The sequence below is a fragment of the Labrus bergylta genome, chromosome 4 (assembly GCF_963930695.1).
Source record: "Labrus bergylta chromosome 4, fLabBer1.1, whole genome shotgun sequence".
NCBI lineage: Eukaryota > Metazoa > Chordata > Actinopteri > Labriformes > Labridae > Labrus > Labrus bergylta.
The window spans coordinates 30576107-30603353 of NC_089198.1; the positions used below are offsets into that span (position 1 = coordinate 30576107).

The window sequence follows — 27247 nt, forward strand, 5'->3', positions numbered from 1 at the left end:
GCTTTTCATCACTGGTTTCTGTTGCGAAAGCCACGATTAGACAGCTGCTGCTTAGTGGAGAAGTTTGGCTCGAAACTCGCCGTGACCTGTCTCATACAGTTTTCAAATATGAGAAGTTGCTGCGTGCAACATACTTGTGGATATGTCTGTGTTATGTTTGCTACTGCAACAAAATACCGTGCACACAAGCTGCTCATATATGGTGTCTTCTCCTCGCTTCTGCATTCATCTTGATCCGTGGAGACACTTCCTCAGTTGGTCCTTATTTCAGCGTGTAAAATACAAATGAAGTGTGTAGATAATTTTATCATGTGTTAAAAAGTCTGACTGCTGCTCGTGTGGAATTGTTAGTCTTGACTCTGATTCTTGAGGACTTCAAGTTTCAGTCTTGTCAACAACAATATTTAAAATGGACACACATCAACAGTTTTACTCGGTAACAGGGCTAGTGCTGACACCGCTGTTGATTCACACACTATTTGATTCGCCCGCAAATGGTTATTTTCTTAGATCATAACCAGGGTTTTCACTTCAATCATGTTGGGCCATTTATTTATTTTTGCCAGCTTGGCCATCGACTTCCATTGAGGCATCCTCTGAGTCTGAGAAGTTGAAGAGTCAACTCTTTAGTGGTCAACTTTCTGTCACTTGTAATTGCACGGCCCCGGGGTGATGGATACTGCATGCAGCCTCAGCTGAACTCAGCGTCAGTAATGTAGCGAGCGCAGGGTTTCCCTGAAGCGTCTTAAATCTAAAAACCTCATTTAGTCAGGCAGAGTGCCTGAGAAAACACATTCTTATTTACAGTACAACACAAGTGCTCAGGGAGGGATTGCATTAGGGGGAGGATTACACACTGGCAGGGCTCTTGGCCGAGCAACACCTTTGGACCAATTTAGAGGTGAAGTGCCTCCCTTAATGGTGCATCGACTCCAGTGAAAGGGAGGATGGGGATTAAGGCTTGCATATTTCATCCATCGAAATTTTCCCCAGATGAAAGCCGAGACGTTGTAGTCCCAAGATCACCTTGTATATCCTTCAGGCTGTTGGAACAATAAACAAGCTCTGAGCCAAGGCTGAACAGCACTTTTAATGAATCATAATTTAAATTACATTCATATGATTATATCACCTTTAAACATTTCAAGACTTCCATTAAGTATTAAGCATTAATACATGTAGTCATACAGACGAGCCTGATCAAAGGTGGAACTCCAACATGGGACAAATCATCTTAATACGTGAAGAGACTTAAGGCAGCTGAGGTAAAGGTTAAAGTATGGCATTATTAATTGAACAGTTAGCCCACCAGCTGCACTTGATCAATCAAATAAAAGCTGCACTCCCTGCTTCAGAACTACAACATAAAACAATCCATTACATTATAAACATTGAAATCACTCTAATCCAAAGCTTTACCTCAGCAACAAGAAGAAACAAGACTTTATAGGAAATATTAAGCCTGAGTTGTACATTTACCAAAGTGTATTTTTCTAATTATGACCTGATTCGACCCAGCTAGCATGAGCTGATATGACCCTCCACAAAAAAACAGATGTAAAGAAGTACATGCAACCCGAACACACAGTACATTACAGTCACGGACAGATTGTTATCAACCTAGCATTTAATACCTTCCCCTCAAAAATGCCTTAAAGTGACTTCCACAGTCAGTAAGAGCCCACTTCAAGTCTCTCATTCCCAGTAACGCCTTAACGGTAATAGCTGCAACTGCTTTCCAGCTAAGAAAGCAAAGAAGAAATATGACATGTGACATCACTACGAGGAAAAACAAAGTCGGCGTCACACATCAAAGTACCTCCTGGGTAATTAATCACAGCGGGAGAGAAAGGTGTGGGAGGTGTGGGCGTGCAGGGGGGACAGTGGTTAAAGCACCCTGACCAATTCAAACAATTAGGGTTTGGAAACTACACGCAGGCAACGACAGATGTTTGAAGATGGAAGCAAACTGTTTCCTGCTAAAGACTTAACCTGCACCAACATGACAGATCAGTCTATGTTTCTTGGTATTGAGTTTCATCACAGTGAGCAGAAAGCATTTAAGTCTCCAAGAAGATTTAATGTCTTTGCATCCATTGAAAATTAGTCCAAGACATTTTTAGCTTAGTTTAGCATAAAAGCTAAAGCAGTTTCTCACCTGCTTGTTAGCTAGGCTACCTCTCTAGCTCCAAAACGCTAATATTTTCACATTTGAGCCTGTTTTTATTCGGTGTTCAAAATGGAGCCATTGTAGAAATGCAAAGAAAACTGCAGTTCCTTCAATGTCAACCTGAGGCGGGCTGCAAAAGCCCTAGATCGCCCTTTTACACCCAGGTTTAAAATGCACATTTTACAGTAAAAATAAACACGAGTACAGCCTGGGACAAAAAACTATTTGATATAAATAACTCATCTTTATTGCTACTCATTATAAAGCAGGTGAATAAAAAACTTAGAGTTATGCAAACATTTGCATAATTAAGAAAGGGCTGAGTTGACTTACAGGGGAGCATGATATAGCTATTTGCCAGTAGGCCTTACTACAACATTTTTATCTAGGCTAAATAAGTCTTGAAAAAACTCTCCAATGCACAACTGTTTTTTTATAGTTAAATTTGTGTTCAGCCTAAGAGTAGCAGTTGTAGTTATGATTTCTGAGTAAGTGCATTTTTGTAGATCTCATCACTTTAATATGGAGGAGAAAACTATGCTAGCAGTTTTATTTGCTTAAACTGCAAAGCTTTGCTAAATCAATCCTGAACAAAGCTCTCCAACGAAGAGGAAACTCTTTCACTGTCTGATAAGACAGTCAACTGTTGTAACATCTTTCTCATTAGTAGAGGAACTTCGGCTCCTAAAATGTAGATAACCCTACCTAGAGGTAGAACAAAGTGTAGTTTCTCTAGTTTATGTCTAGTTTGTGAAGGATGGTTGTAAATGGTAAACAGACTTGAGCTTGTATTGCACTTTTTTAGTCTTCTGACTACTCAAAGCACTTCTACACCACAGGTCACATCTACACAATGAAACACTGATGGTAGAGGCTGCTGTGTGTCCATCAGAAGAAACAAATCCATTCATATGCATTCATACACATTCACACTCCACTGATGAAGCAGTGAGCGCAACTTGGGGTTAAAATGCCATAGGACACATCAGTAATGTTGCTGCAGGAGCTGAGGATCGAACCCCCGACCTTCCAGTTGAGTGACGACCTCTACCACTGATCCACAGCCGTTTCATAAAAACATTTTACTTCCAAATTACTGTTTTAAGTTGTTTTTTGGATCAGACAAAAAATAGTGAAAATGTAAGGTTTCTCCGAAAGGGAAGTCTTCTGCCTTATTAAATTAATCTCTGGAAATCAAGATCATGGTGTCACCAAATGTGGACTTGGGTGTTAACAGACAGGATTAACTACAATGAGGCAAAGTTTTCATCAATACCATTCTCACCTTTGACTTTTACACACTGAGAGATACATGAAGCATAGGGAGAAATAGAAAATTCAAATAGAATTTGAAAGGTGTTTAAAAGTCTGTCAATTTTAAAGTTAGGGGACCAATCATCTACATATGTCATATGTATCTTCTAACATCATTAAAATAAGTTATTTTTCAGCTCACCCTCCTCCATTAAAGTTATGCTGTGCTTTGCTCTACCTTGGGAAGTGGTATCCAGAAAAGTGAGTCTTTCTTTTTTAAGGGGGCGGATCCTCTTCTACATTAATGCAAAACCATTTGTATGGACGGCCACACTACTCAAAGTTATAGCGCCTATAATTTCTCAACATCACTGTGATTAAAAGGGACTCTTAACATTTTGGACTTACTGCTCTGTTTGTTTTTATGAATGTTTATGGCAGGCATTGAACATTACTTTTTTACTATTAGCTGTAAAGCTTATCAGAGCAAAACATGCTTTCAGAAATGTTCATGTTTGCTCTCTCTCTCTCTCCCTATAGAGCCTACATGAGTGTGAAGGAGCTGAAGGAGGAGCTTGAGCTGAGCGGCACGGACACACTCAATGTTTTCTTTGCAAGCAACTCAGCGCGTGAGGAGCTGGCAGGAGCTGCAACCTGGCCGTGGGCAAAGGAAGCTCTTACCCACCAAGGTAGGAAACATTACGTCACATGACTGTATATTACAGATAAAATTTTACCTGTCAGCAAACTTTAACACCTCTCCTCTAGCCCACCATCCTTTGACCTCTTTTTAAAAAAAAAAAATAACCAAACAAGATGAGGAGAGCAATTAGAGATTTTCCCGGCACACTGCCTCTTTCCTCTTCCAATCATTAGTGCCCGTTCCACTGGAAAAGACTGATCAACCCAACAAATAAACACTTGTGTGGATTCTTTACCATTGTTAAAGTCATTACCGATTTCCAGCTGTTATTTATTCATTTATGCCACGGCGTCAGTGGAAGCATTTATCCTGGGGGCGGCAGTAGCTCAGTTTATGAGGTTGTGGAACTGGAGGGTCACCGGTTCAAGTCCTGGTGCAACAAACAAAGTCTGGAAATTGGTAGCTGGTACTGATACGTATGTGTTGCTGTTTAGTCTGATTGTTGGTTGTGTATTTCCTGTATTATAAACAAAAATATCTTCTTCTTAAGGCCCTGACACACCAAGACAAACGTCAGCCATCGGTCCTAGTTGAACTGTCGGTGAGCAGTCGTCGCCCTAGTTTTTTGCTGTGTGCCCGGCCCTGTCGCCACCCATCTGCCTTTTTTCGGCCGATTCAAATCGGTGTAGGTGGTCGGTGAGAGGAATCTCTCCGATTGGCTGTTTGGAGGTTTCATTTATCTCCAGCTCTCGACACAGGTTCAGCCCCTTGAGCATGCCGCTGTAGTATCCATGCTTTCACCCATTAGTGCGGTTTCTCCTTATTTGTCGAAAAGACCAAGGGCTGACAACGGCAGTGGCATTTTATCAGATACTAAAATGGTCTTCTCGTATCATAACAACAGACTGCCGCCGCCTGCTGGCATGGAGAGTTATTGCCTATCACGCATGCACCAGAACATATGTGGTGGTCGGCCGCCGGTTTTAGTCTTTGTGGCGTGTTCTAGTGCAACTTTTTGGCCAAGACAAGAAGTGACATGAGGCGACGCCACAGGTGGCCTTCGTGGCCACTAGTTCTTCAGTGTCTGCTTGGTGTGTTAGGGCCCTAAAACATCTCACTGGAAGAAAGCTCAAGTCTGTGTAACCAACAGAACGCGTCTTCCTCTTTAACAGTTAGTTCATCAAGGTGAGCTAGGGTTGGTTTCATATCCTTATCTTATGTGTGAAAAGTACGATGAAAGACTTTTCGACAAAGGTGCTGTTTAGTTGTGTTATTGTTTTAACGCTCAGTAGACATCACAAATGACCTTGCCCATATAGCAGAATCTAAATGGTACACACATAGTCCAATATGGCTGGATTTGTAGGCTAACAGGGAGAGGAACTGCTACTGGGCCTGAACATCGCAATCTCTCTTTTTATGTCCTCTTATCAAATATACATACATAAAAACACTTATTGTAATCACTGCATATAGCTGTTCAACTCCACACACCTTTACAAAAGTGATGTATGCAGGGATACACAAAGGAACATAACAGTATATCGGTGCAACTCTCCTCATGCTTGATTCTGCTCTCCTAAGTGAGATACAAGAGTTCAGGGACAGGAGCATCTTATTACTCAAACTGGGGAGAGCATATATCACTGGAACGTGTCATACAAAGTGCATGTTGCTGATCTTGCTCAGAGATGGAGTAAGTGAGTGAGTGAGGTAAGGCTGATGAATGTAAGTGAAATGAATCTGCCGCTGATCTGGATCTTCAGACATCACAGTTGATGACTAAATCCTCCCAGAGTCAAGCAAGGTTTCTCCAATGTAGTGCTTCATAGTAGAGCATCAGTCCATACTTGTGCAATAGAACAAGCTCAACTTCAACAGAAAAGAACGTACAGTTTAGAAACCGCACCGCTCTTTCATCTTCTGCTCTCAAAAAAAGAATGCAAAGGTTAGATGAGTGGAGTTATTCTCCATAAGCCTTCATGGATGAAGGTATATGAAGATAAAGAAAAAAGGATGAGATTGGTCAAATGTGAGACAGTTTCAAATCATTGAAACCATGGAGCGCATTCTCATTATAAATGTCAACAACTGTATGAACCCCCTTAGTTCACCGGGATGGATATGAGAATGGGACCTTTAGGGTTTGAGACCAAGGCAAGTCCAAGGCAGGGCAAGACAAAGGCCATGAATATCAATGAAAAATCATCAGCTTATGTGCAGGGAGTGTGTCACTCACTTAGACAGTAACACCAGGAAGGTTGCGGCCGTAACCGAGGGATAAAAATCAAATGAATTAAAGTTATTTGTTGTTTTAGAAAAGGCCGTTTTCTTTCTAATCACAGTTATGATGTGGAAAAATAGCCTGTCAGTGGGGGTCTTAACCGGTCTTCATTTAAAATACGGAGTCCGCCCAGTCTGAGACCGAGACAAGAAGGAGGAAAAATGCTTTTGATTCCAAGACGAGTCCTTAAAAAAGTGGTTTTGCGACCAAGACCAATTTCGAGTGCTACAACACTTGTGAGCAGTGAATATTTTTCAAAAATTGGGGTGTTAAGATAGCATTAGCATGTAGAAGTAGAAGCGCCATATTGACAGAATGAAACTAATTATGGGACCAAGTTGCAGTTTAGCTCGTTTTAAAGGGACAGCTGAGTAAATCAGATCTTCAGGCTGATGTGGGTGTGCTACATTACACTGTCAAGATTTCAAAAAACGATGAAGCCAAACTGATTGTTTTCTCAGAACGAATGAATTGAGCTTCAATAGATAAACAAAGCACAAAAGAAGAACTGTGAAAGCAGAGTGGTCAATATCTACAAAAGCATTTAACAGACAGAGAAGAATAAGTCATGCTCCTTTACGTTTTATCTCCCCCTTCCTCTACTTTGCAATTACCATCAAATCCGGAATAAACGTTGCACCAGTACATAAAACACAGTCTGTTTTTGGAGAGTGTCCTAAAGAGAAAAGAGGTGTTATCCAATGAGTTCAGCAAAGTCCACACATTGCAGATTGTATGCAGCTCTGTAGCTCTCTTGGAAGCCTACAGTTTTCACTGAGTGGAGTTTGCACTCCTACTAGATCCAGTTACGGTAGTTGAACTCTCAGCCTGTGGTGAAAGTTGTGAAGTACAAACCGACTAAGTCAACGTCGCCCACCATCACTGGTCACTCCTTGACTTTAGTTTAGGAGTCTTTCAATAAGTCCAGCACTCTACAGGTTGTATTTACTTTACAGTATACCACAGTGTTTTTCTTTAAATGCATGGTTATGACCTCATGAGGAGGGAAAATATGTTAAATAGGGGCGCTGCCAGCCTGGGGAACATGTTTGTATTGACAATTTAGTACTCTGGAAGCGTGCCAAAACTGTCTTTCTTAAAAAAACAGAGCATGCACATAACGAACAAATATATAGCTCCGCCTAGTGGGCAAAGGCCAAGCGAGCAACTCTACAAACAAGCACATTTCTGACGACCACTGCAGGAGGAGCAAGTAAAGCACAGAGCATTCAGATCCTTTAGTCAGATATTGAATCCCCCTTCTCACTATTTACACGGTATTCATTCTGCCCAGCAGAGGGACAGACTCCAGCTCCTGTAGTCATAACATCTCGTCCGGTTTATTCTTCAGAGACAAAAAGAAGCAATGACTATGATGAGTTATTGAATGTGTATGAGCGCTAAGTAGATATTTATTAAAACAGGAGACTTTACTGTAACCATTTATATCGTCTGAGTGGCTGATATATGTTCAAAGTAAACTGTTGACTTGAGTTCTGCGCTCAATGTCTCCCTCATGTGATTTGTTTCACTTGCTCGGCATCTGTCCCTGTTTTAAAACCGGTTAGAGGATGACAAGTCGTCTCCGGAGGCCTCGTTGTTTAGAGTGTGTGTATTTAATGTCTTCATTGTTCGATGTCTTCACCACTAAACACGCTGTTTCTTATTAGAAAACCAATAACTACCAAGTCTGGTTTGGATTCTTTGACTATCAGCATGCTGCGAAAAAAACAAAAAACATGTATCCTGACTTGAGGCAGCTGAAGAAGGGCTTTCACCGTTTTTGGATTACTTTTAAGTGATTTTCTCCTTTTTAATTCCGTTTTTAATACAACATGTTATGTACTTTTAATCAACATCTGATTTGCGTTTAAACACTGAAGAATCGCTTCACTCACAGGAGACGGCACATCAGCAGACATGCACCAGAGAGCATCATCTTTGCCTTCCTAAGAAATAATTAAAACAGAACATTGTGTTCAGATCCATGCCAAAAAAAAAAAAATCCAAATCCCTTGATGTTCATGGTGCATGTACTAACTTTCTATCAAATTTCATTAAGATCTGTTGAGAAATCCTGCTTCGCAATGACCAACAGACCAACTTAAAGGCACAAAAACAACCTGTAAGCTCAGCCAGGGGCCGACTGCAGCATGTGATCAAATAGCACAAGAGTGATTATCGTCAGCCCAAATTCAGAGTGTGGATCTCTATGCATCACGTGATACAGATAGCTTTAACACTTTGAAGATACACATTCATGCAGCAGTTATTGTTGTGCAGTATCATTTTTATTTTTTAAAGCCTACCAATGGTGTGTGTTAAAGAGCCCATATTATGCCCTTTTTGGGATTCGTATATTTAATCTATGTACCTACTTTTGTACGTTCACAATAGCTAAAGTAAAAAAAAAGTGTCTGTTTTCATGGACTGCTCCTCCTTGCTCCCTCTACGCTCTGAGTCCGTCAGCTGCACTCTGTTGTGCCCACACTGCTAGACCCCACGTGGGCCAAGTCTGCTCTGATTGGTCTGCCGATTCGCTCTGTCGTTATTGGTAGGTTGCTCAGCACGCTTCTCGGAAATTTCAACATGAGCTGCTGCGCTTGCCACAACGAGCCAATGGGCTTAGATCAGTGATCTCACACTGACAATGATGCCGCACTGACAATTTTTTATCGAGGGGGGCTAGAACCGAGCGTTACATGCAGCTAATGCTACAGCTAACAGGAGGACGTAGGAGAAGCCGCGTTTCCACGGACTTTGAATTTTTGCAAATAGATCTGCCTAAACATGCACAGGACACTTGGAAAACACACTAAAGAACATATAAAACCGGAAAAAGCATAATATGGGACCTTTAATACTTGATTCTGATTGGCTCAAGGGTGTCTGCTGAGTCAGTCAAAAAGCCTTAGTTAACAATTTATTCAAACTGACATCTCATTGCAACATTAAGTCAGATTTATTTGAGTCTAAAAACAGAGGGAAACATTTATTTACAACATGAAGTATAAGCAATCACCTACACCTCATCCTATGAAAGACACACGATAACGCCTTTAACACACAAGCTGCAAGAAGCATACTGCACCTCTGAAACTATGAATTACATCTAACCATCTCATCCCATTAACTTATAAACATTTCACTACGGACTTCAGTCATTACGCAGTCGACAGCATGCTGTAGGGCTGAGCAATTAATGGAGTTTCAGTTTCAATTACGATTTTGGCTTCCCACCATCATGAAAACAAGATAATGGATATTAAACCATTACTGTTGCATGCCGTGTTGCGTCTGTAGATTTGGTCATGTGGAGTACACGTAAAGTGTTCGTTGATACGGGGCTGGCTAGCTGGTCTTATCCTTCATCATATTGTCCAATTATTTGTTCCTTTATGTCAACTGTACTCTATGCTACTGATTTTAAATTTTGCTTCCTGGCTAACAGTTGAGTTGAAGCGCTGCACCTGGGGTGGCAGATACTTTTCAGTCAGGAACATGATCTTCATATATTTAAACATTTTATTTAAAAAAAAAAAATGGAAATACTGTTTTGCTTGGCGTAGAACACTCTGCTTAAGGGATGCTCTCTGGGTTAGCTTAGCAGTATGCCACAGCTTTCCAGGTAGCATAGTACCAATAGTACTGTAGTTTCAATATTTTTAATGTAAACTCAAGCAAACTTTATCCCACCTTATCCATAAAAACCTAAACTGGACACCACATCCAGACATTGTTCCCAACATAATGTCTAAGTATACAATGTTAACATTGTCGATGCACTTTTCTCCAGTAATTATTGTCCTATATGTCCTTCATTGGCCGAGACATTTCTATTAGTGCATTTACACTGACATGGGTCTCCTCCTACGCCATGAAACATCTTCCACTAACAGAGTCTTTTGAGCATTCCTTTGTATTCAAAGTGCGCAAAAATGGCCCAAATCCCTCCAAAACCACATCGCCATTATGTTTGTTCTGTGTTTGGTTTCAAGCACTTAAGTTTTACTTCATTCCTAATTGGTTGTAATGTCACATTTCCTTGTCTTATTACTGAACTGGTCTGTTTCTCTTTTGCAAAATGCCAGCATGCTGTGGTGGAGGCTGAACTTTCAGTTAAAGAGACACAAAACTGGTAGTTTAGAATTAAAAAATGTAAAAAGTCTTGCCAAAAACAGCCAAAAGTAAAATGTAAAAACTACTTTTCTTTTTGTGTATGTGGCTTTTAAAGTTTAATTACAAAAATCCAGCTTGGGTTACAGATCTGAACATGTAGGCACTGTCTTTTTAAAAGACACATCTAAAAAGTATTATGTACTAAACCGTGAATCTGATGTTTGATTTCAGGCGGGATGGTGCTGAACCCATCCTACTTTGGTACCATGGGCCACCACAACACCATGATCCATGAGATGGGCCACATCTTGGGACTGTACCATGTGTTCAAGGGGGTGAGCGAGCGAGACTCCTGTGATGACCCATGTCAGGTAGGCCTGTTAAATATACTCCCCTTCTCAGTTAGTACGTGTGCATGCACGGTTAAGTCCAGCTCCAGTTAAAGCTTGATTAGGCCATACAGTTGGATGACTGTCTTTGTCCCAGTAAACAAACACCAGGAGAGAATCGTTTTATTGACAGAAGCATGACTGACTCCGATACACTAGGTGGCGATATTGACCCTTTTAGCTAGTTACTATTAGAGATGCACCGATTCACTTTTTTTCATTTCCGATCCGATTCTGATACATATGTACTGTTACTGGTTCCGATATCTTTTTTTTTTTATCATAACTAATAGTTTTATTGTTGTTGTTGGTATTATCTGTAAGGCTACAAGAAGCTGTAGTAAGCATTGCATTGCATTGTGCTGGCTTCAAATACAAACAGGAAGCATCAACAACTGCAAGGTTTTTCAAATTAAATCTTTGAAACTTGTAAGAATTGTACTTTTGATCACGTAGAAGGTGTTCCATCTCGTCTGAACGTCGTTGTGGAGACAATTTGTGGACACTTACAGTTGAGTCTGAATGTCTTCAAAGCGAGACTGTGCGAGTTGGGAATGAAAGAAAGTGCCCAACCATCTTTCTGGAACGGTGACGTGGATCCGCGCTATCGGTCTGATATCTGATACGTAAATTATGTCAATATCAGACCAGATACCGATATTGGATCGACCCCATCTCTAGGTGCTATATGACATGTTTCTTTTTGACCTTGCCACAGTAAGCAGTAAACTGGTTGTATGCAGAAAGGTGAAAACATGGCCGACTTTACAGCTCTGTACATTTCACACATTCTCTAAGCTTTACTTTTGGTACAAATGCAATGCAAGCTAACCCTCAAGCTCATAGTGACATGTGCAAACAGACGCCTTCTGCTGTGCCTCGTATTGATGCTGTTCGACTTCAGGGTCAAAGCCCGGCACGGGAACTTAAAGAACGAACAGAACTGGACACAAGTCTAGTTTAGGGATTGAGGCGTATGCATGCAAGACTTAATCATACCCCGACCGCATTATCTTGGTGTGTTAGTCAGACTGCAGGAAATTTGACTTGTTGACAATGTTGACATTGTAAATGGTAAATGGATTTGAGCTTGTATAGCACTTTTTAAAGTCTTTTTTAGCCCTTTTTACACTGCAGGTCACATCTACCCATTCATACTCATTCACACACTGATGGCAGAAGTTATCATGTGAAGTGTGTCCATCAGGATTAGCTAATCTCATTCATGTACATCTGTATGCAGCTGACGAAGCAGTGGGAGCGATTTGGGGTTAAGTGTCTTGCCCAAGGACACATCGGACATGTTGCTGCAGGAGCTGGGGATCCAACTCTCGACCTTCCAGTTGAGCGACAGCAGCCACATGCATTTTAAAGATTAATTTTTGGGCTTTTTGTGCCTTTAATGTAGAGATAGGACAGTGGATAGAGTCAGAAATCAGGGAGAGAGAGTGGGGAATGACATGCGGGAAGGAAGCCACAGGTGGGATGTGAACCCGGGCCGCCCGCTTGAGACGACAGCCTCCATACATGGGGTGCGCTCACTAACCACTGCGCCACCAGCACCCCAGCCACATGCATTTTAAAAGTCTAGTTATAGTTGGACAAACAATAAATTGTATCCGGAAACATTTTTAGGAGGGGAGTGTCTGTTAGCGCTTCCTTTGCCATCCATAAAGTGTAGACTTTCCTACCTGGTAGAGATGTGAACTCTTCTGTGATCATTTTTTCAACTTGTAGGAGACCACACCATCTATGGAGACAGGAGACCTGTGTGCCGACACTGCACCCACACCCAAATCCAAAGCCTGCCACGATCCCGGGGCCGTCAACGATACCTGTGGAGTCACAACGTACCAGGACACACCTTACAGCAATTACATGAGTTACACAGGTACAGCAAACAGAAAACATCCTTCACTATCCTGACATTTAGTGGACAGCTCGTGGACTGTCAGACATGTTGAAAAGAGTGAATGACACACACAACCAGTTAGATAATAAGTAATTGAAATAACTTGCTAAGTCATCGTAGAGGGTAAAATGAACACAGCGATTGTAAAACTATGTAACATCCTCCTGCTTAATAAGACTCAGACCTTTTTCATTTGAGACTCAATAAAGTAGGAGTAGACACACATGGTTTGTGGTTCCAGCAGCTTTTCATTAGTCTTTAATCCAAATCATGTGTTTTTTTTTAAAGGGACAGATGTGAAGCATGTAAGTTATCTATTCCCTGACAGATGTAATACACAACAACAAAAGCAAGTGCAAGACTCATCAAAGCTTTTTGTCTCTTTCTAAATGTCTGTGAAGACCTGATTGGCTACCCTATGAAGCCAAATTAATCATAGGCGATACTCCATTTTGCTGCATCGTGGGTCATTTTTTCCTCCTCTAAAGTCAATCAGTCATTCAAATGTGATTTTTTTGTATGTTTAACCAGTTTTGATGCTTTAGGCCATACAGACTTAAGCTTTAAACGTGCAGTATGTAAAAATCTGCCGCCAAGGGGGCTCTCAATCAAAACAATAACAAAGAATGATGTCGAGGCTAGCGGGGAATCATGGGAGTTCTCTCTGCTACTCCCTACTGGATAGTCTAGTGGTTACTGTTGTGCATCCCAATGTGAAGAGGCTTTAGTCCACGCAGCGACGGCTGTGGGCTTGAATCCTCCAAACATTTCCCATCTCTTTATCCCATGAGCTATGTAACTTGAACGTTTCTGGTTTATATTAGCAGAATCACACTCTCAAAGGTTTACTATAAGGACATTACTGCTACGTTCAAAGGCTGTTCTCTCTTCCTCTCTCTCCATTTGTCTGTAATAAACCTCTTTGTTTCCAGTTGTGTGAAGACAGATGGAGTGTTCAGACCTGATTGATGCGTTTCCTTTTTTGTTCCATTTCATCAGATGACAACTGCACCAACCATTTTACTCCCAACCAAGTGGCCCGGATGCACTGTTATCTTGACTTGGTCTACCAGAAGTGGCTGATGGACCGGACCCCTGCACCCATCCCTCTGCCCCCCATGGTCACAGACCAGAGTCTGGATTCTGTCTCTGTTTATTGGCTGACACCTTTACGAGGAACACTCCATCAGAGGTATGAATGCATGCTACTATATACAATTCTGTGGGTTTTTTTCATCTGAAAAGTGGACTGTGTCCTTTGTGAGCAGCCGCGACCTTCACCCAATGTAGGCAGCATGACAGGATTGAAATTTAGCCGCCATTGCAAGTGCTGTGTTGGGATACAACACAGCTTGGCACCCCACACCAGATCAAGTCATCCCCCATAACCACCATCACAAATCTCGGCATCAAAATGGACCCTCAACTGAACTTTAAAGCCCACATTAAACATCTGTGCAAAAACTCATTCTACCACCTCAGAAACATTGCCAAACTCCGTCCTACACTCTCCCTCTCAGATGCTGAGAAATTCGTCCACGCCTTTGTCTCTTCCAGGCCGGACTACTGCAACGCACTTCTCATCGGGATCCCTAGCAAGAGCCTCCAGAAGCTCCAACATGTCCAAAACAGCGCTGCTAGGGTCCTGATGAGGGTGCGTAAATATGAACACATCACACCCATCCTTCAGTCACTACACTGGCTCCCTATTTCATTCAGGATTCAATACAAAGTCACCCTTCTCACCTACCAGTGCACCAATGGAAATGCCCCCCTCTATCTCAAAGAACTCCTCACCCCACAATCCTCCACACGAAGCCTCCGCTCTGGAAACACCAACCTCCTCCATCCCCCCAGGACTAAACTCCACACCATGGGTGACCAGGCCTCCTGCTCCTCTGCTCCCAGTCTGTGGAACGCTCTCCCTGAGCAGCTGAGGGCCCCACAGTCTGCTGATGCTTTTAAAAGGGCCCTAAAAACCTTTTTAACAAAGCCTTCTGTTTGTGCTTTTAGTTTCGTTAGTTGCTTAGTTGATTAAATTTGTTTTTATTTCTATTTTTTTCTCCCTGTAGCACTTTGAGATTTTTTTTGCAAAAATGTAAAGTGCGTTACAAATTAAATGTATTATTATTATTATTATTATTATTATTATTATTATTATTATTACATAGTGAAGCAGACCAGGCGAGCTTTGCCATTTTCAAATAACTTTTCTCCTTCGTTTGTTCATAATAATGCATTTAAAGAACACATCGCATACTTTTAAGTAAATACACTGTGTGGAGTTCTAGTTTGGTTTTTAAAGACTTCTCAATTCAAGACAAGTGGCCAGAGGAGGCGGGACAGACTTTATGACTTATCACACATTACCTCAACAATAACCCTTTAAATGTTTTCCAATATAACGGCCAGTTCTTATTTCTTTCTGGCTGCCCACAGTTGTCCTGCTTTATCCAGTCAAAGTATAAAAAAAAAGGCAGTTGGTCTTATAACTATTCAATTATTATTATTTTTACTCACTCCATATCTCTGCTGAACAAACAGTTCCAATCATTAATGTACCTGACCTGGGCTGCACATGGACTGTGAGCACTTTTCATGGACAATCTCCTAACATTATTTATATATTTATGTCATTCCTGAACTTCTGTGATTTTAAATGTAACTTATGCTGTTTTCATGTTCGGTCTTTTTGACTGTGATGTGATTGGATTGGGATGCAAGGATTTCTGAGCTTGTAATGCAAGACAAACAATTTCTGTGCAAACGGACAATAAAATGTTATCTTATCTCATCTCCTGTAGGACTTGTAGACCTTGTAGGTCCTTAATATAAAAGAGGTGATAACTCCTGATGAGCACTTTTTGTGTCCTTTCTGTCTCAGCTCCTCCCTTCATGGATCTGCTATCAGCTGTGGCGACTGTGAGAAGGACGGTGTTTTCCACCAGTACGCCCACGAAGCGACCTCACCTCGCATCTGTGACACGTCAGGCTACTGGACCCCCGAGGAGGCCGTAGGTCAGTCATAATAAAAACAAAAGAAGAAGTGTTTCATAGCTTTTTACTTTAGGCAACATGGATAAAACTCACCATGTTAATAGAAAAACAGCGCTGAGTCTAATGCATGTTTGAGCTGCATGTAAAGGACTTCTAGTGTTAAAGTTTTGAAGTGATTCATAACCGGATCTTTTTTTTATTTATTCTCCTCCTTAAACACTCTTTCCGTTCAGTCATCTTTGATAGAAGGTAATGTTTGAGTTTGAGTCCTTGAGTTATACTTTTGTCTCCTGTTACAACGAAGCAAAGAAACCTCCTTCCCACCAAACACACACACAAATACACACGTCTCTTCCCTGTAAATTTCAGGTGCGTGCAAGGCTAATGGCTCCTGAAGGAGGAAAAAGTAGAAAATCATTAAACGATAATTGCCTTCAGCTACAGACGTCTCTCTGTCTTGGTTTGGCCAAAAGACGAGAGAGGATTATTAGACAAACGTCTGCTCGGGGTAATATCTGGGTGCCGTTCAAACATTGAAACTCTGTCATAAACAAAACAGCCAAAAGAATTGTATCTCGCGATCCTGTCCAAGCGTACTTTGAAACATTATGCTGCATGTAAGCAGTGGCACATGGAGCTTGTTTTTCCAATCATAACTTATCAAGAAGATCGTTTTCCCCCGACACAACTTGTTGAGAAGAACGAGGCCGAAAATAAAAGCAACGCAAGGAGGAAAACCTGAAAGCAGAAGAGAAGAAAAGAAAGAGAGAAACACAGTGAATACCATTAGGAACACAATCACACGTTCCCTCTCCTTCGTGGGAACTCTACCTAAATATGTGGAAATCCTCCGCTGGAATTTATGCTTGGAAAACAAGCGTTGAGGAGGAACAGGGGGGATTAGGGCTCCCTCTCTTTCGCTGCGGGATCATTATGATGATAAAGAGTCAATTACAGTCTTACTCTAAACAGCGGTATGCACACAGCTGTGGAGACAGCCAGTCTGCTGGTTCCCCTGGCTCCCCTTTTCACTCGTTCCCACTCCTCAAGACGCTGATGTGATGGGTCACTTTGTCAGCCAGCGGAGATGGGCAATATCACCTTCAGCTGAAGGAAGGAAGAGGGGAAATTGGACACATTCAAAGCTGATACCATGTCTGGCGACACACACAGAGAAAAAACAGTTAAATGGCCAAACACTGTGTCGTGTTTTTCATTGCATTGCTAGTTGAAGAAAGTAGAGAGAGAGGTTGGCCATGCATGTTGCTGGCTGAATGAGAACCTGTCACAAACTGACTGATGGTTTAAGATGGACTGTAAAATACCGGCTAATTCATTTACATCGCTCAACCAAAGAATACAATTTATGTCCTCACAATCTATGACCCGATTGTCTGGCACGACCTGAGAGCTCAAACTGTTCCAGATGGGTCATGACGATTGTCAATAGAAAGCTCCCAAAGACGGAGGGAGAGGTCAGATCTATGTGTATTACAGTTGTCTCTGTCACTCACTTTCTCTCTAACACACACACACACACACACACACACACACACACACACACACACACGATAACTAACAGCTAAATCATCAAAAAATATTCAGCTGGAGGTCTCCAGATATTACCTGCCAACATTTCTTTTGATGACACGAGGGGCAATGCACATTCAACAGGCATGCCAGCTGTTGCCATGGTGATATCAGATGCTGTCTGTCATTTTCCACATCCAGGAAGTCAGGCAATAGTCTCTTGGCTGTGCCCGCACCGTGTGAGTGTGTGCAGTCGCATGACCAGAAATTTTAAACATGCCTGAAAATCATCCGACCGGATTTAGCTGATCGGGCCGCGATCGCCCGTCATGCCCTCTCCGCACACTGCACGACTAACAACGCGTGATTGGGCTGAAATCCAGGCCAACTTCAGACTCAGTCCTAAGACTCAAAAATTGGCTCTTAATTGGCCTCAAATCGTGCAGTATACCCTTTGGCTTTGAAGTTTCAAAATAGTCTCTGATTTCAAAAGTTGTAGGAATGTAAATAATTATTGACATATTTTTACGATCAAACGTTCACCGGCATGCTCAGTCATGCCCATGATTTAAAACTGACAATCATTGCTCTCTGTACATTTTTATTCAATGCAAGAAAAAGTGGGGGAATAAAATCTCTGCTTTGAGTTCAACTTTGGTGAAATTTAATCTGGAAAGTTGCAGCCTCGACCTTTGGAAAGACCTTTGTGTGTTTGACCCTTTAACGGCCTACAAACCAGCAAACTGATGACACTTCGTGCCCCGTCCAGCCTATGATCTTACTGTTGATGTCATTATATAAGCACAACATCTCCGAAATAAAGAAAAGGCAGCAGCTCATGTTTGTTTTCAGTTCAGATATCCTTCAGATTTGATATTCCTCCAGCTAGCAATTAGTCAGCTTTAAAAAAAAGAAAGATCTGAGATCGTATTTATATGTCTGCTACTTCAGTAGTCGTAAATATAAGGAAGCAACAGCTTTAGGAAATAACAGTTTACAGTGCTGGCTCGTTTATACGCCTATTTAGGTCGATCTGGACGTCATCCGAGCGGGTGTGAAATATGTAACACCTCATTAACATCCGGATTTTTCCTACTTTCACCCGGGACACAGTCGATAATAACACTCCCTGTAATGATATTCCATTCACTTAATTACTTACACTGTAACAATTAACAACTAATTTTGTCTGCTGTAATGGAGAGGCTACTGTGTTTCTGAATGCTCGCCATGTTTTATGGAAGGAAGAGGTGACTCGTAACTTCCTCCACTGGAAAACGGCTGCTCTCTCTTGTTAATAATAATAAAAGAGTGTTTGCTGGAAGTTGTTAAAGGTAAGACTGGGAAATTTGTGAAATCCGTCACTTTAAAAAAAAAAGAAAAAAGAACTGGGCAAAGATGTTGAGGAAAATATAGGACAGCACAAAACAATAAAGCTAAAATAAAGACCCTTAAAGCTCCTGTGAGGAGTTTCTACCTGTTAATGAAAAAGACTGAGATGAACACTGAAACCTCTTTATGACCCAAGAAATCAAATGAGACCGTAAATGACAGGATCGACCATTTCTACGGTGGCTGCAAAGTGCAAACTAAAATTACAAAAGTGTGAAACACATTTGCAAAGCTTAAGTAAAATTTACATTTTGGTAAACACATTTACATTTTATAAAACAAAATGACAAAAGCAAAACACTTTTACCAAGGGAAAAACAAATTCACATTTTAGAAAACAAATTCACAATATGTGAAACACTTACGAGCGCAGAGTAAAATTTACAAACGACTTTTGCAAGTCACCAAACACATTTACAAACCACAGAATCACGCGGAAAAAAAGGGAATTTATCAAATGCTTGAAATGACCCGGAAGTGATTGAGCGAGCAGTCAGTTCATTTGTTTGGACAGAAAGACTGCATGTCAATTATCTCAGGGGGGACACACAAAACGGACAAAACATCATTCGATCACCATAAACTCTGAATAACACATTTCACAAAGTCAAAACAAACTAATTAACAGTTCACTCAATCGCTTCCAGGTCTTGAAAGTGTTTCACATCTTGTACATTTGTTTTTATAAAATGTTAATTAGTTTTGTCCTTGGTAAAAGTGTTTTGTTTTTGTAAATTTCTTTGTAAAAATGTAAAAAAATGTTTACCAATTGAAATTTGACTCAAACTTTGCAAGCTTTTGGTTTTGCACTTCCCAGCCACCGTACGTTTCTTTGTTGTTGATAACAGCCTTTCAACATGGCAAATAATAATTCTGTTGCATGTTAAAACAAAGAAGGACATGTTCTTTTTTGTCAGGAAACACAACGTACACATGAATGTTCAACTTTTGTCCACAGGGGACGCTAAAGTCAACACGACCCAAAAGTTCCTCAAAGGAGCTTTCAAGTACATGAACACAAACATATCTGTGTGATGTTCTTGTCCCCAGGTCCCCCAGATGTGGAGCAGCCCTGTGAACCCAGTCTGCAGGCCTGGAGTCCCGAACTCAGCCTTTATGACACCAACGTGACGTCACCATGTCCTGACACTGAAGGCTGCACCCTCACTCTGAGTTTCCTCCACCCGGTCGTCCCACAAGCTCTCACCCTGTGGGTCACATACATCTCTTCAAGTGAGTGTCACTGCACAGCAGCTTTATACCTGCGGTTTGGTACGTCCAATAACTTCAGAAGATACGACTGAAAATATGGTGGGCTCTGGGAAGAGCTGTGCTGGAAGGACAGGACGTTCTATTAGAGGGCCAGGGGGTGCAGTGGTTAGTGTGCACGTCCCATATATGGAGGCTGTAGTCTCAAGCATGTCATTCCCCACTCTCTCTCTCTCCCTGATTTCCAACACTATCCACTGTCCTGTCTCTCCATTAAAGGCAAAAAAAATAAAAAAATAAATCTATTAGAGGGCCAGTGGCTTTAAAGATCCCTGGACAGACTTTTGTTACCAATGGCTCAGGAAGATTCATTTTCAATTGGTAAAATATATTATCTCCCAGAATTAAGAAAATTAAGCAATCTGGTTTATGTACATGTCAGAAGAGAGTAACAAATCATTGCTACAATACCCAATCAAAACAACATTATCTCTTCTTCACTCAACTTACTTTTCAGCATTAGTCGGCAGATTCAGCAAAAGACAAAGTTTTTACTGCATCGAGTTCCGGCTGTCTCGCCAGTGTGTCTGGAACTTTCTTTTCCCATCTTTTTTTCACTCTCCCAGCTCTTCTGGTGATTCCTTCCACTTTAGATTTTTTTAAATGTCTGAATTTTGGTTTTAAGAACATTTTAACGATCTAGTTTATGAGAGTAAAAATATGTCCAATTGTACAAAGAGTAGTCAGCACTCGTGAAGATAACTGGTAAATGGACTTGAGCTTGTAAAGCACTTTTCTATTCTTCTGACGACTCAAAGGGCTTTTACACTGCAGGTCACATCCACCCTGTTCACACCACATTCACACACTGATGGCAGAGGCTGCTGTGTAAAGTATCCATCAGTATTACCTAATCCCATTCATACCAAGCAGCAAGCTTCGGTGTTAAAAAATGAAGCTAAAGTGGAAGTGTAAAATCCTGCAGTTCGTTGAGTGTCCTCTTGAGGCTGGCTCCGAGAGCTGAATGAATGTACACATTCATTCAAAAAGCTGATAAGCAGACTGTAAAGACTGTTCCGCAAGGCCATGCAATAAACACTTAAATTACTAATACACATAAATACAGTAATATAGAAATATAATGTAAAATTAAAAAATAAATATTTTAATATACAAAATATATAATAATGTAAACAGTGTAAAGTGTCAGTGTGTTAAGTATCCAGGGTGTCAAAGCGCAATGTGCAGAATGCACAGTTCTGTTTTTTATTCATGAGGTGCTATGTTTTAACTGAGGAGAGTGGAATTAACAGTCGGGACAGCCTGAGGAAAGAAGCTCTTCCTGAGTCTAAATGTCAAGCCCTGCATTTAGAACCAGCCTAGAGAAGTCCAAAACAATCAATGAAGCTCACATCATTAAAGCTCCTGTGAGGAGTTTCAGATGCACAGCGCTGAAACACGCCCCCCCCCCACATTAAACATTTACAGTGATTGTTTGACTGTTAAAAAAAAATCAAGATCAGATTTGTCATCAGTAAAATACTAAGGCAAAAGATGCGATGGGTACCACTTTGTCCAAAGGGTTTACCAAAGACAGCTTTAAAAATGGAGCTAGTTTCACTCGTGGAAAAACAACATTATTCTGATTTTTTATGTTTTTAATACTCTTCATACATACTAAAGCTTAACGCAAGAAAGAGTTACTAACACTCACACAGCAAACGATGCAAAATCTTTGTATACAAAAACCTAACTGTGTTGAAAACAGTTGCAGAATTAGAAGTAACAGATTGGCTAAAGTCCTTAAATCTGAAAACCTTCAGTTGTAGAGCAGAGCTAACAGGCAGCTGTCATCTCAGGATGTTTTCCACGTGTTGATCTGGCCACAGCCTCAACATCTGAACTCGCTAAAATAAGCAGATTAACCGGTCGTCACGTACCACTGTCGTTACAAACATGAATAAGGTGTTCATTTCCAAATATTGGTCACCGAATGACCCAATGACGTCATACTATTGTAACTGTGAGAAGTGCAACCACACAAAAACAACAAAACGACCTCTCTGTCTGTTTTTCTCCCCTCACAGAAAACCCAGCTATAGCCAACATCGAGCTGATAACAGACGCGGGGAAAAGCATCAACTTGGGTCCGCAGCACGTCTACTGCGACATGCCGCTCACATTGCTCCTCGACACCCACAGCTCTGCCATCGGCGGCATAAAGCTGTGCACCTTCGATGAGAAGATGGAGATCGACGCTGCCATGTTGTCGTCGGGCCCCAGCAGCGCTCTGTGCTCCAGCTGCCAACCTCCGCTGTACAGGGTTCAGCGGCTGCCACCTTTCACCGGCAAATCCCCCCCACCTCAGACCCAGCAGACTTACACTGACAGGTACATGCTGAGGGAGTTCAGGTGTTTGTTTAGGCATGTTTTTTTGGCTATCAAAGAAAATGCAGTCAGTTTACACTCAGTCATGAAGGGCCCTACAGGACTGAGTGTAAATTGAAGTGGGGCATGTGAATCACCTGTTGCGATGATCCCACAGTTTAAGTAGCACTCTTGGTATTTTCTTTTAAATTCAGCTTATCTTTTGTTGGCACGCTGCGACCCTCCTGGTGTCTAATCGTTGGCTCTTTCTCCCTTTTTTAAAGACGCTCTCCAGTGACGTTTGTTTTTGGGTCATTTTTGCGAAAATACGCACGACTGAGTCAAGTGCAGGAGTGAGTAAAATACCCGGAAGACTAATGAAAATAAAATACATATTATTCAAACAAATGTATTCTTTCTTTGCGGCCCGGTATGAAATAGTACAGGGCCCGGTACCAGTCCTTGACCTGGTGGTTGGGTACCTCTGGGTCATCCCCATACATTTTAAAGGTAAAATTTTGTGCAAAATACCCTTCACCATGTTCTAACACTAATGTGTCTCCCTAGTCTGTCTACAAACTATGATTATGAGAAAAGTCCATCCTCTCCGTCTTCAGCATCTACACCCCCTTCTCTATGCAATGTATGGTTAACAGACAACCATTCCTCAAATGACATTAGAGTTACAGCAGCCCAAAAATGTGTTTATAGAGGCATTCTTTTTTCAGAAATCACGCTGTGCAGGAGGTAAACACGGGGCATAATGGGAGTTGACAGGTGTGTTGTTTTTCTGTCCAAACCACCGTAAATTATCCAGGAATCCACCTGAGGCAAGTCTGGCTTTCTCTAAGGTGTAGATGAATATTTATAACATTACGGCTGGGCAAACTACTCATGCTGGGCACACACACATATAAATACAAACTTTTCTTTTAGACATCAGCAGCTCAGATGAAAAAAAAAAAAGACTGAGGTCTTTAAAAATAAAAAATAAAAAGGTTATTTAGGGTCAACACTAAGTACATGTTCCACAGCATACCTCCATGTCTGTGTGTGAGTCCTCAGATCTGCTAATCCACAGTTATCTGTCTCTCCCTCCAAAGTGTTTGGGTCTGGTTCTGTTTGAACAGCCCGAAGCACAAATGCTTCCAACATGGGGATGCTAAGCTGCGGCTGCTGATCCAAATCTCTTTCAACAAGCATATATTCAATCAAAAGCATGCTGAAGTTTTTGGGGCTAAGTTGAGTGCGTTTGTACAGTATCCTGTCTTGTATTGCGGGCTGCTCAAATGATTACTGGAATCCAAATGTAAAGCCACAATCCAGTTTTTTTTATTCCGCCACATCACAGACCTCCCTAAAAATACCGTAAATCTCTCCACTCTCACACGACTTTTTATACAAAGATCTGATAAATGCCGGTCAGGATATGACAGTTGTCGTACACTCGGGGTCGGTTTTCAAAGATCTGGCACTTTGAATACATCTGAGGAGCTGTTGCTGCTGTACAGAGCAGGGGCAGATGTAAGGTGGACACAGCTTCAAAAAACAGTTTATTTCTCAGGGAACACGTCCTCTATGTTACACAAGCTGTGTCTAAGTACAAAAAGATGTAAGAACCAGAGGGAATTGAGTTATGCAAGACTGAGGAGGGCAGAGAGGGGTTGATGTGAGGGGAAAACGGTGTTTGAGAGCAATGAGTTTGGAAAAGAAGAGAGAATCAGCGAGAGAAGGGAAGAAGAATAGAGAGCTTGGAGACAAAGAGGAGAATTGGAAAAGATAAACCTAGAGAGAGATGTGGGAGAAGGAGAAATGAAACTTAAAGTAGAAGATACATGGGGTGAGGGAGGGTTAGAGGACAGAGGGAGACAACAGCACTGCTGAGTTTTTTTTTTTTTGATTATGGGCCAAATGTGAGCAGCAGAGGCCATAAACACCAGTGACTGCTTGGATCTGGTCTTGAGCCGTTTCCTCCTGCTGAATTTGCACCTCAGTTAGCACCGAGGGGAACACAGAGATGGAAGAGTGAGTGCAGGGAACAAGAAAGACTTGTTAAACTGAACCATTCAGACTAGAATGTTACCATCCAATGACTTCAATTTGTTGCTATAGACATATTTGTCAACCAGGAATTCTGTGATGGTTTTTTTTGTTGTAATTTTTTGGCCATTTTATTAGATAGGACAGCTGTAGAGAACACAGGAAATGTCTGGAGGAGAGAGAGGGGGATGACATGGTTGCTGTGGCTCAGCTAGTAGAGTCGGTCGTCTATCAACCGGAAAGGTTGGAGGTTCAATACCCAGCTCCTGCAGCTACATGTCCGATGTGTCCTTTGGACAAGACACTTAATCCCAAATTGCTCCCGCTGCTTTGTCAGTGGTGTATGAATGGGATTAGTAACTTCTGATTCTGTCACTTTACATAGCAGCCTCTACCATCAGTGTGTGAATGTAAAGCAGTGACCTGCAGTGTAAAAAGCACTTTGAGCAGTCAAAAGACTAGACTAGCACTATACCAGCTCAAGTCCATTTACCATTTACCATTTACATGCAGCAAAGGATTTGAACTCATGGCCACAGTGTCGAGGACATAGCCTCTGATCATGACATAACCCTGAGGGCCATCCGGCACCCTGGAAGTCTGTGATTTTACATTAAGGGAAACTTTTTTGGATTTTCAAACAACAAAGCGACCCAAGCTGTTTTCACAGAAAGTTCCAGTACCAGTTCCTCATTTGACAACAAATGGTCACAGAAAACTAAACTAATAAAACACTTAACTAAAGCAGTTTGTGTTAAAAACCAACTTGTGCTCCTCGGCTGGGCTTTGTTGGTTTTATCTTCAGCTCATTGATTGACTAAACTCATTACCGGTACATGAAAGATGATATAAAGCAGTCAGCTTATAGAAAACTCTTTGGGCCCTATCATAAGGCCGGCCCAACGTGTCTTGGTGTGCAGCGCGGGCGCCATTCCTTATTTTTTCACCTGATGCAGTTGTAATCAATCAATCAATCAATATTTGTATGGTGCAAATTCATAAGTGTTATCTTGAGAGGCTTTACAAAAGAGCATATGGGATGGTACGCAGGAAGGATTTCTCCTTTGTCTTCCTCACATTCCTGTTGACCACACCTCCTTGCCGTTGAGGTTGGAGCAGGCCGTGTATGAATGAGGACGGCAGTGGTTGTGGGGATGACACAGTCCGATGGTGTAGGCTTGGGTTCCCTAAATTGATTGTCTGATAGTTTTGTAGGTGGTTCACATTTTAAAGAATTTTGACGAGACTCAACTGTGATATCAATCCAGAGGCTTTACGCTCGAACCAGTCATCGTTTGTGATGCTTAACATGACCTCAGCATAAGAAACAACATTATTACAGGAGGTGAGCACTGTCTGACGGGGGTTACAGACTTTGACACAACACCTGTCATCGCAGAAAGGAAGACATGAGAAATTGTTTAAGTGTGCGTTTAATGGTGCAGCTTTTCATGCGGTCCGTCTCTGAAGCCAAACACAGTGCAGCGCTTCATTCAGCCTCAAACAGTTGTGTAACAAATGAAGAAAGAAAGTTTGAAACAAAACTGGCTCCTGTCTCCTCGCCTCACAGCCGGCCAATCAGTGCGTGTGGTAAGTGTGAGAGTGTCAGATTGTTTGTCTAAAAAAGTTACATAAATGGTCAAACACGGGCCCCCCTGGATAGGCATGTTGGCAGGGTCTTTCCAAAGCTATTAATCATCTGAAATAACCCTGGACGTGCTGCATCAAGTGGTTAAACAGCTACTTGAGACCATCACCTCTCTTTGAGAAAGGAAAGAGTGTTAGGCATCTAAGTACTTTTGTGGCTCTCCAATCCTGTAAAGTTCATTCACCATTAATAAAGTAAAGGACATTTGTAGTGTTTGACCTTCTATAAAGATGAGCCTTTTTCTGTTCTTTACACAACTACATTTGTCACTTTCTGTGAGTGACACCACAAAGGTATTAGGACTTTCCCCATTCCCCATTCAGTTTTGTAGATTGAATTCAGAACTGTTTCTGTGACTGCAGGCTCACCTATGAAATTGACTGTTTGGAAAGATTGTAAAACCCTACTTTGCCCTCAGATGTGGTTGCATGTAACTTAGAAAGAGAGGTCTCCCTTTTCATTAACACCTAAGCCCTGAGACATTAGGGCCTCTGTTTGTCCTCTGATGCTTTTTTTTTTTGCCTCTGTGACCACCGTCTGTTTTGAAATTTCACTGATGCTTAAATAGTCCAATAAGATGAAATGAGATATTCCCTGAAATAAATCATAAAATGACCTTACGATATGATCAGACATTAAGGAAACATGCTGTGTTGAAGTGCTGTCTTCTCTGACAACAATGCAGCAGTCAGTATGTCCTCCTTCTAACTTTAGATTCTGCTCCTGAATGGTGTGTTTTGGTTTTGAACAGAGAAGGTAGGCGGGTTTAAGGCTCCCACACAAAGCTGTTTTAGACACCCCTCGGTTTACCAGGCAAACCAACAGGTGTTGCAGTGATGGAAGCGGCCAAGTGAACTGGTTCAGATAGAAGTGATTGTACCCGACCTAAAAAGCCTCTGCATGTTTCTAATAAGCTCCACGAGCAGAAACGTGCTCAAACTAGGATCAATATTGGAGATGCTTTTGAAAAATGGAGAGAGGTTAGAACACTGATGTTTCAAGACCAATGCAGAGCTGGATAAACACTGAAGCTTCAGTGTCCACGACATGGCAACCTGCATTCACATCAACTCTAGGGAGGAGGGGGCGGGGGGAGACAGCTCTCTCTTCTTAAGTTCTAAATTTGGACTGCAGTACCTGTTTTAAATGCTACGTGTTTATTCAAGTCCATTTTACAAAGAAATCTTAAGAAGCATGCAAAGCAGTTGGTTCCTGGCATTAGCAGAAGCTCTAGAACTGGAAATTGTACCCTTGAAAAGACGAGTCAGATTAGCCTCTTCTCCTCGAATGTTG

General features: G+C 41.6%; 1 protein-coding gene across 1 annotated transcript in view; it reads left to right on the plus strand.

The window, feature by feature from the left end:
- Window positions 1-27247, plus strand: part of pappa2 (pappalysin 2) — a 94360-nt gene that overhangs the window by 14697 nt on the left and 52416 nt on the right. The window contains exons 5-11 of the mRNA XM_020630092.3: window positions 3965-4113; window positions 10702-10841; window positions 12597-12750; window positions 13771-13963; window positions 15656-15789; window positions 19741-19923; window positions 21987-22290. Of these exons, the coding sequence (XP_020485748.2) occupies window positions 3965-4113; window positions 10702-10841; window positions 12597-12750; window positions 13771-13963; window positions 15656-15789; window positions 19741-19923; window positions 21987-22290 (1257 nt within the window). The remainder of the gene's footprint in view (window positions 1-3964; window positions 4114-10701; window positions 10842-12596; window positions 12751-13770; window positions 13964-15655; window positions 15790-19740; window positions 19924-21986; window positions 22291-27247) is intronic.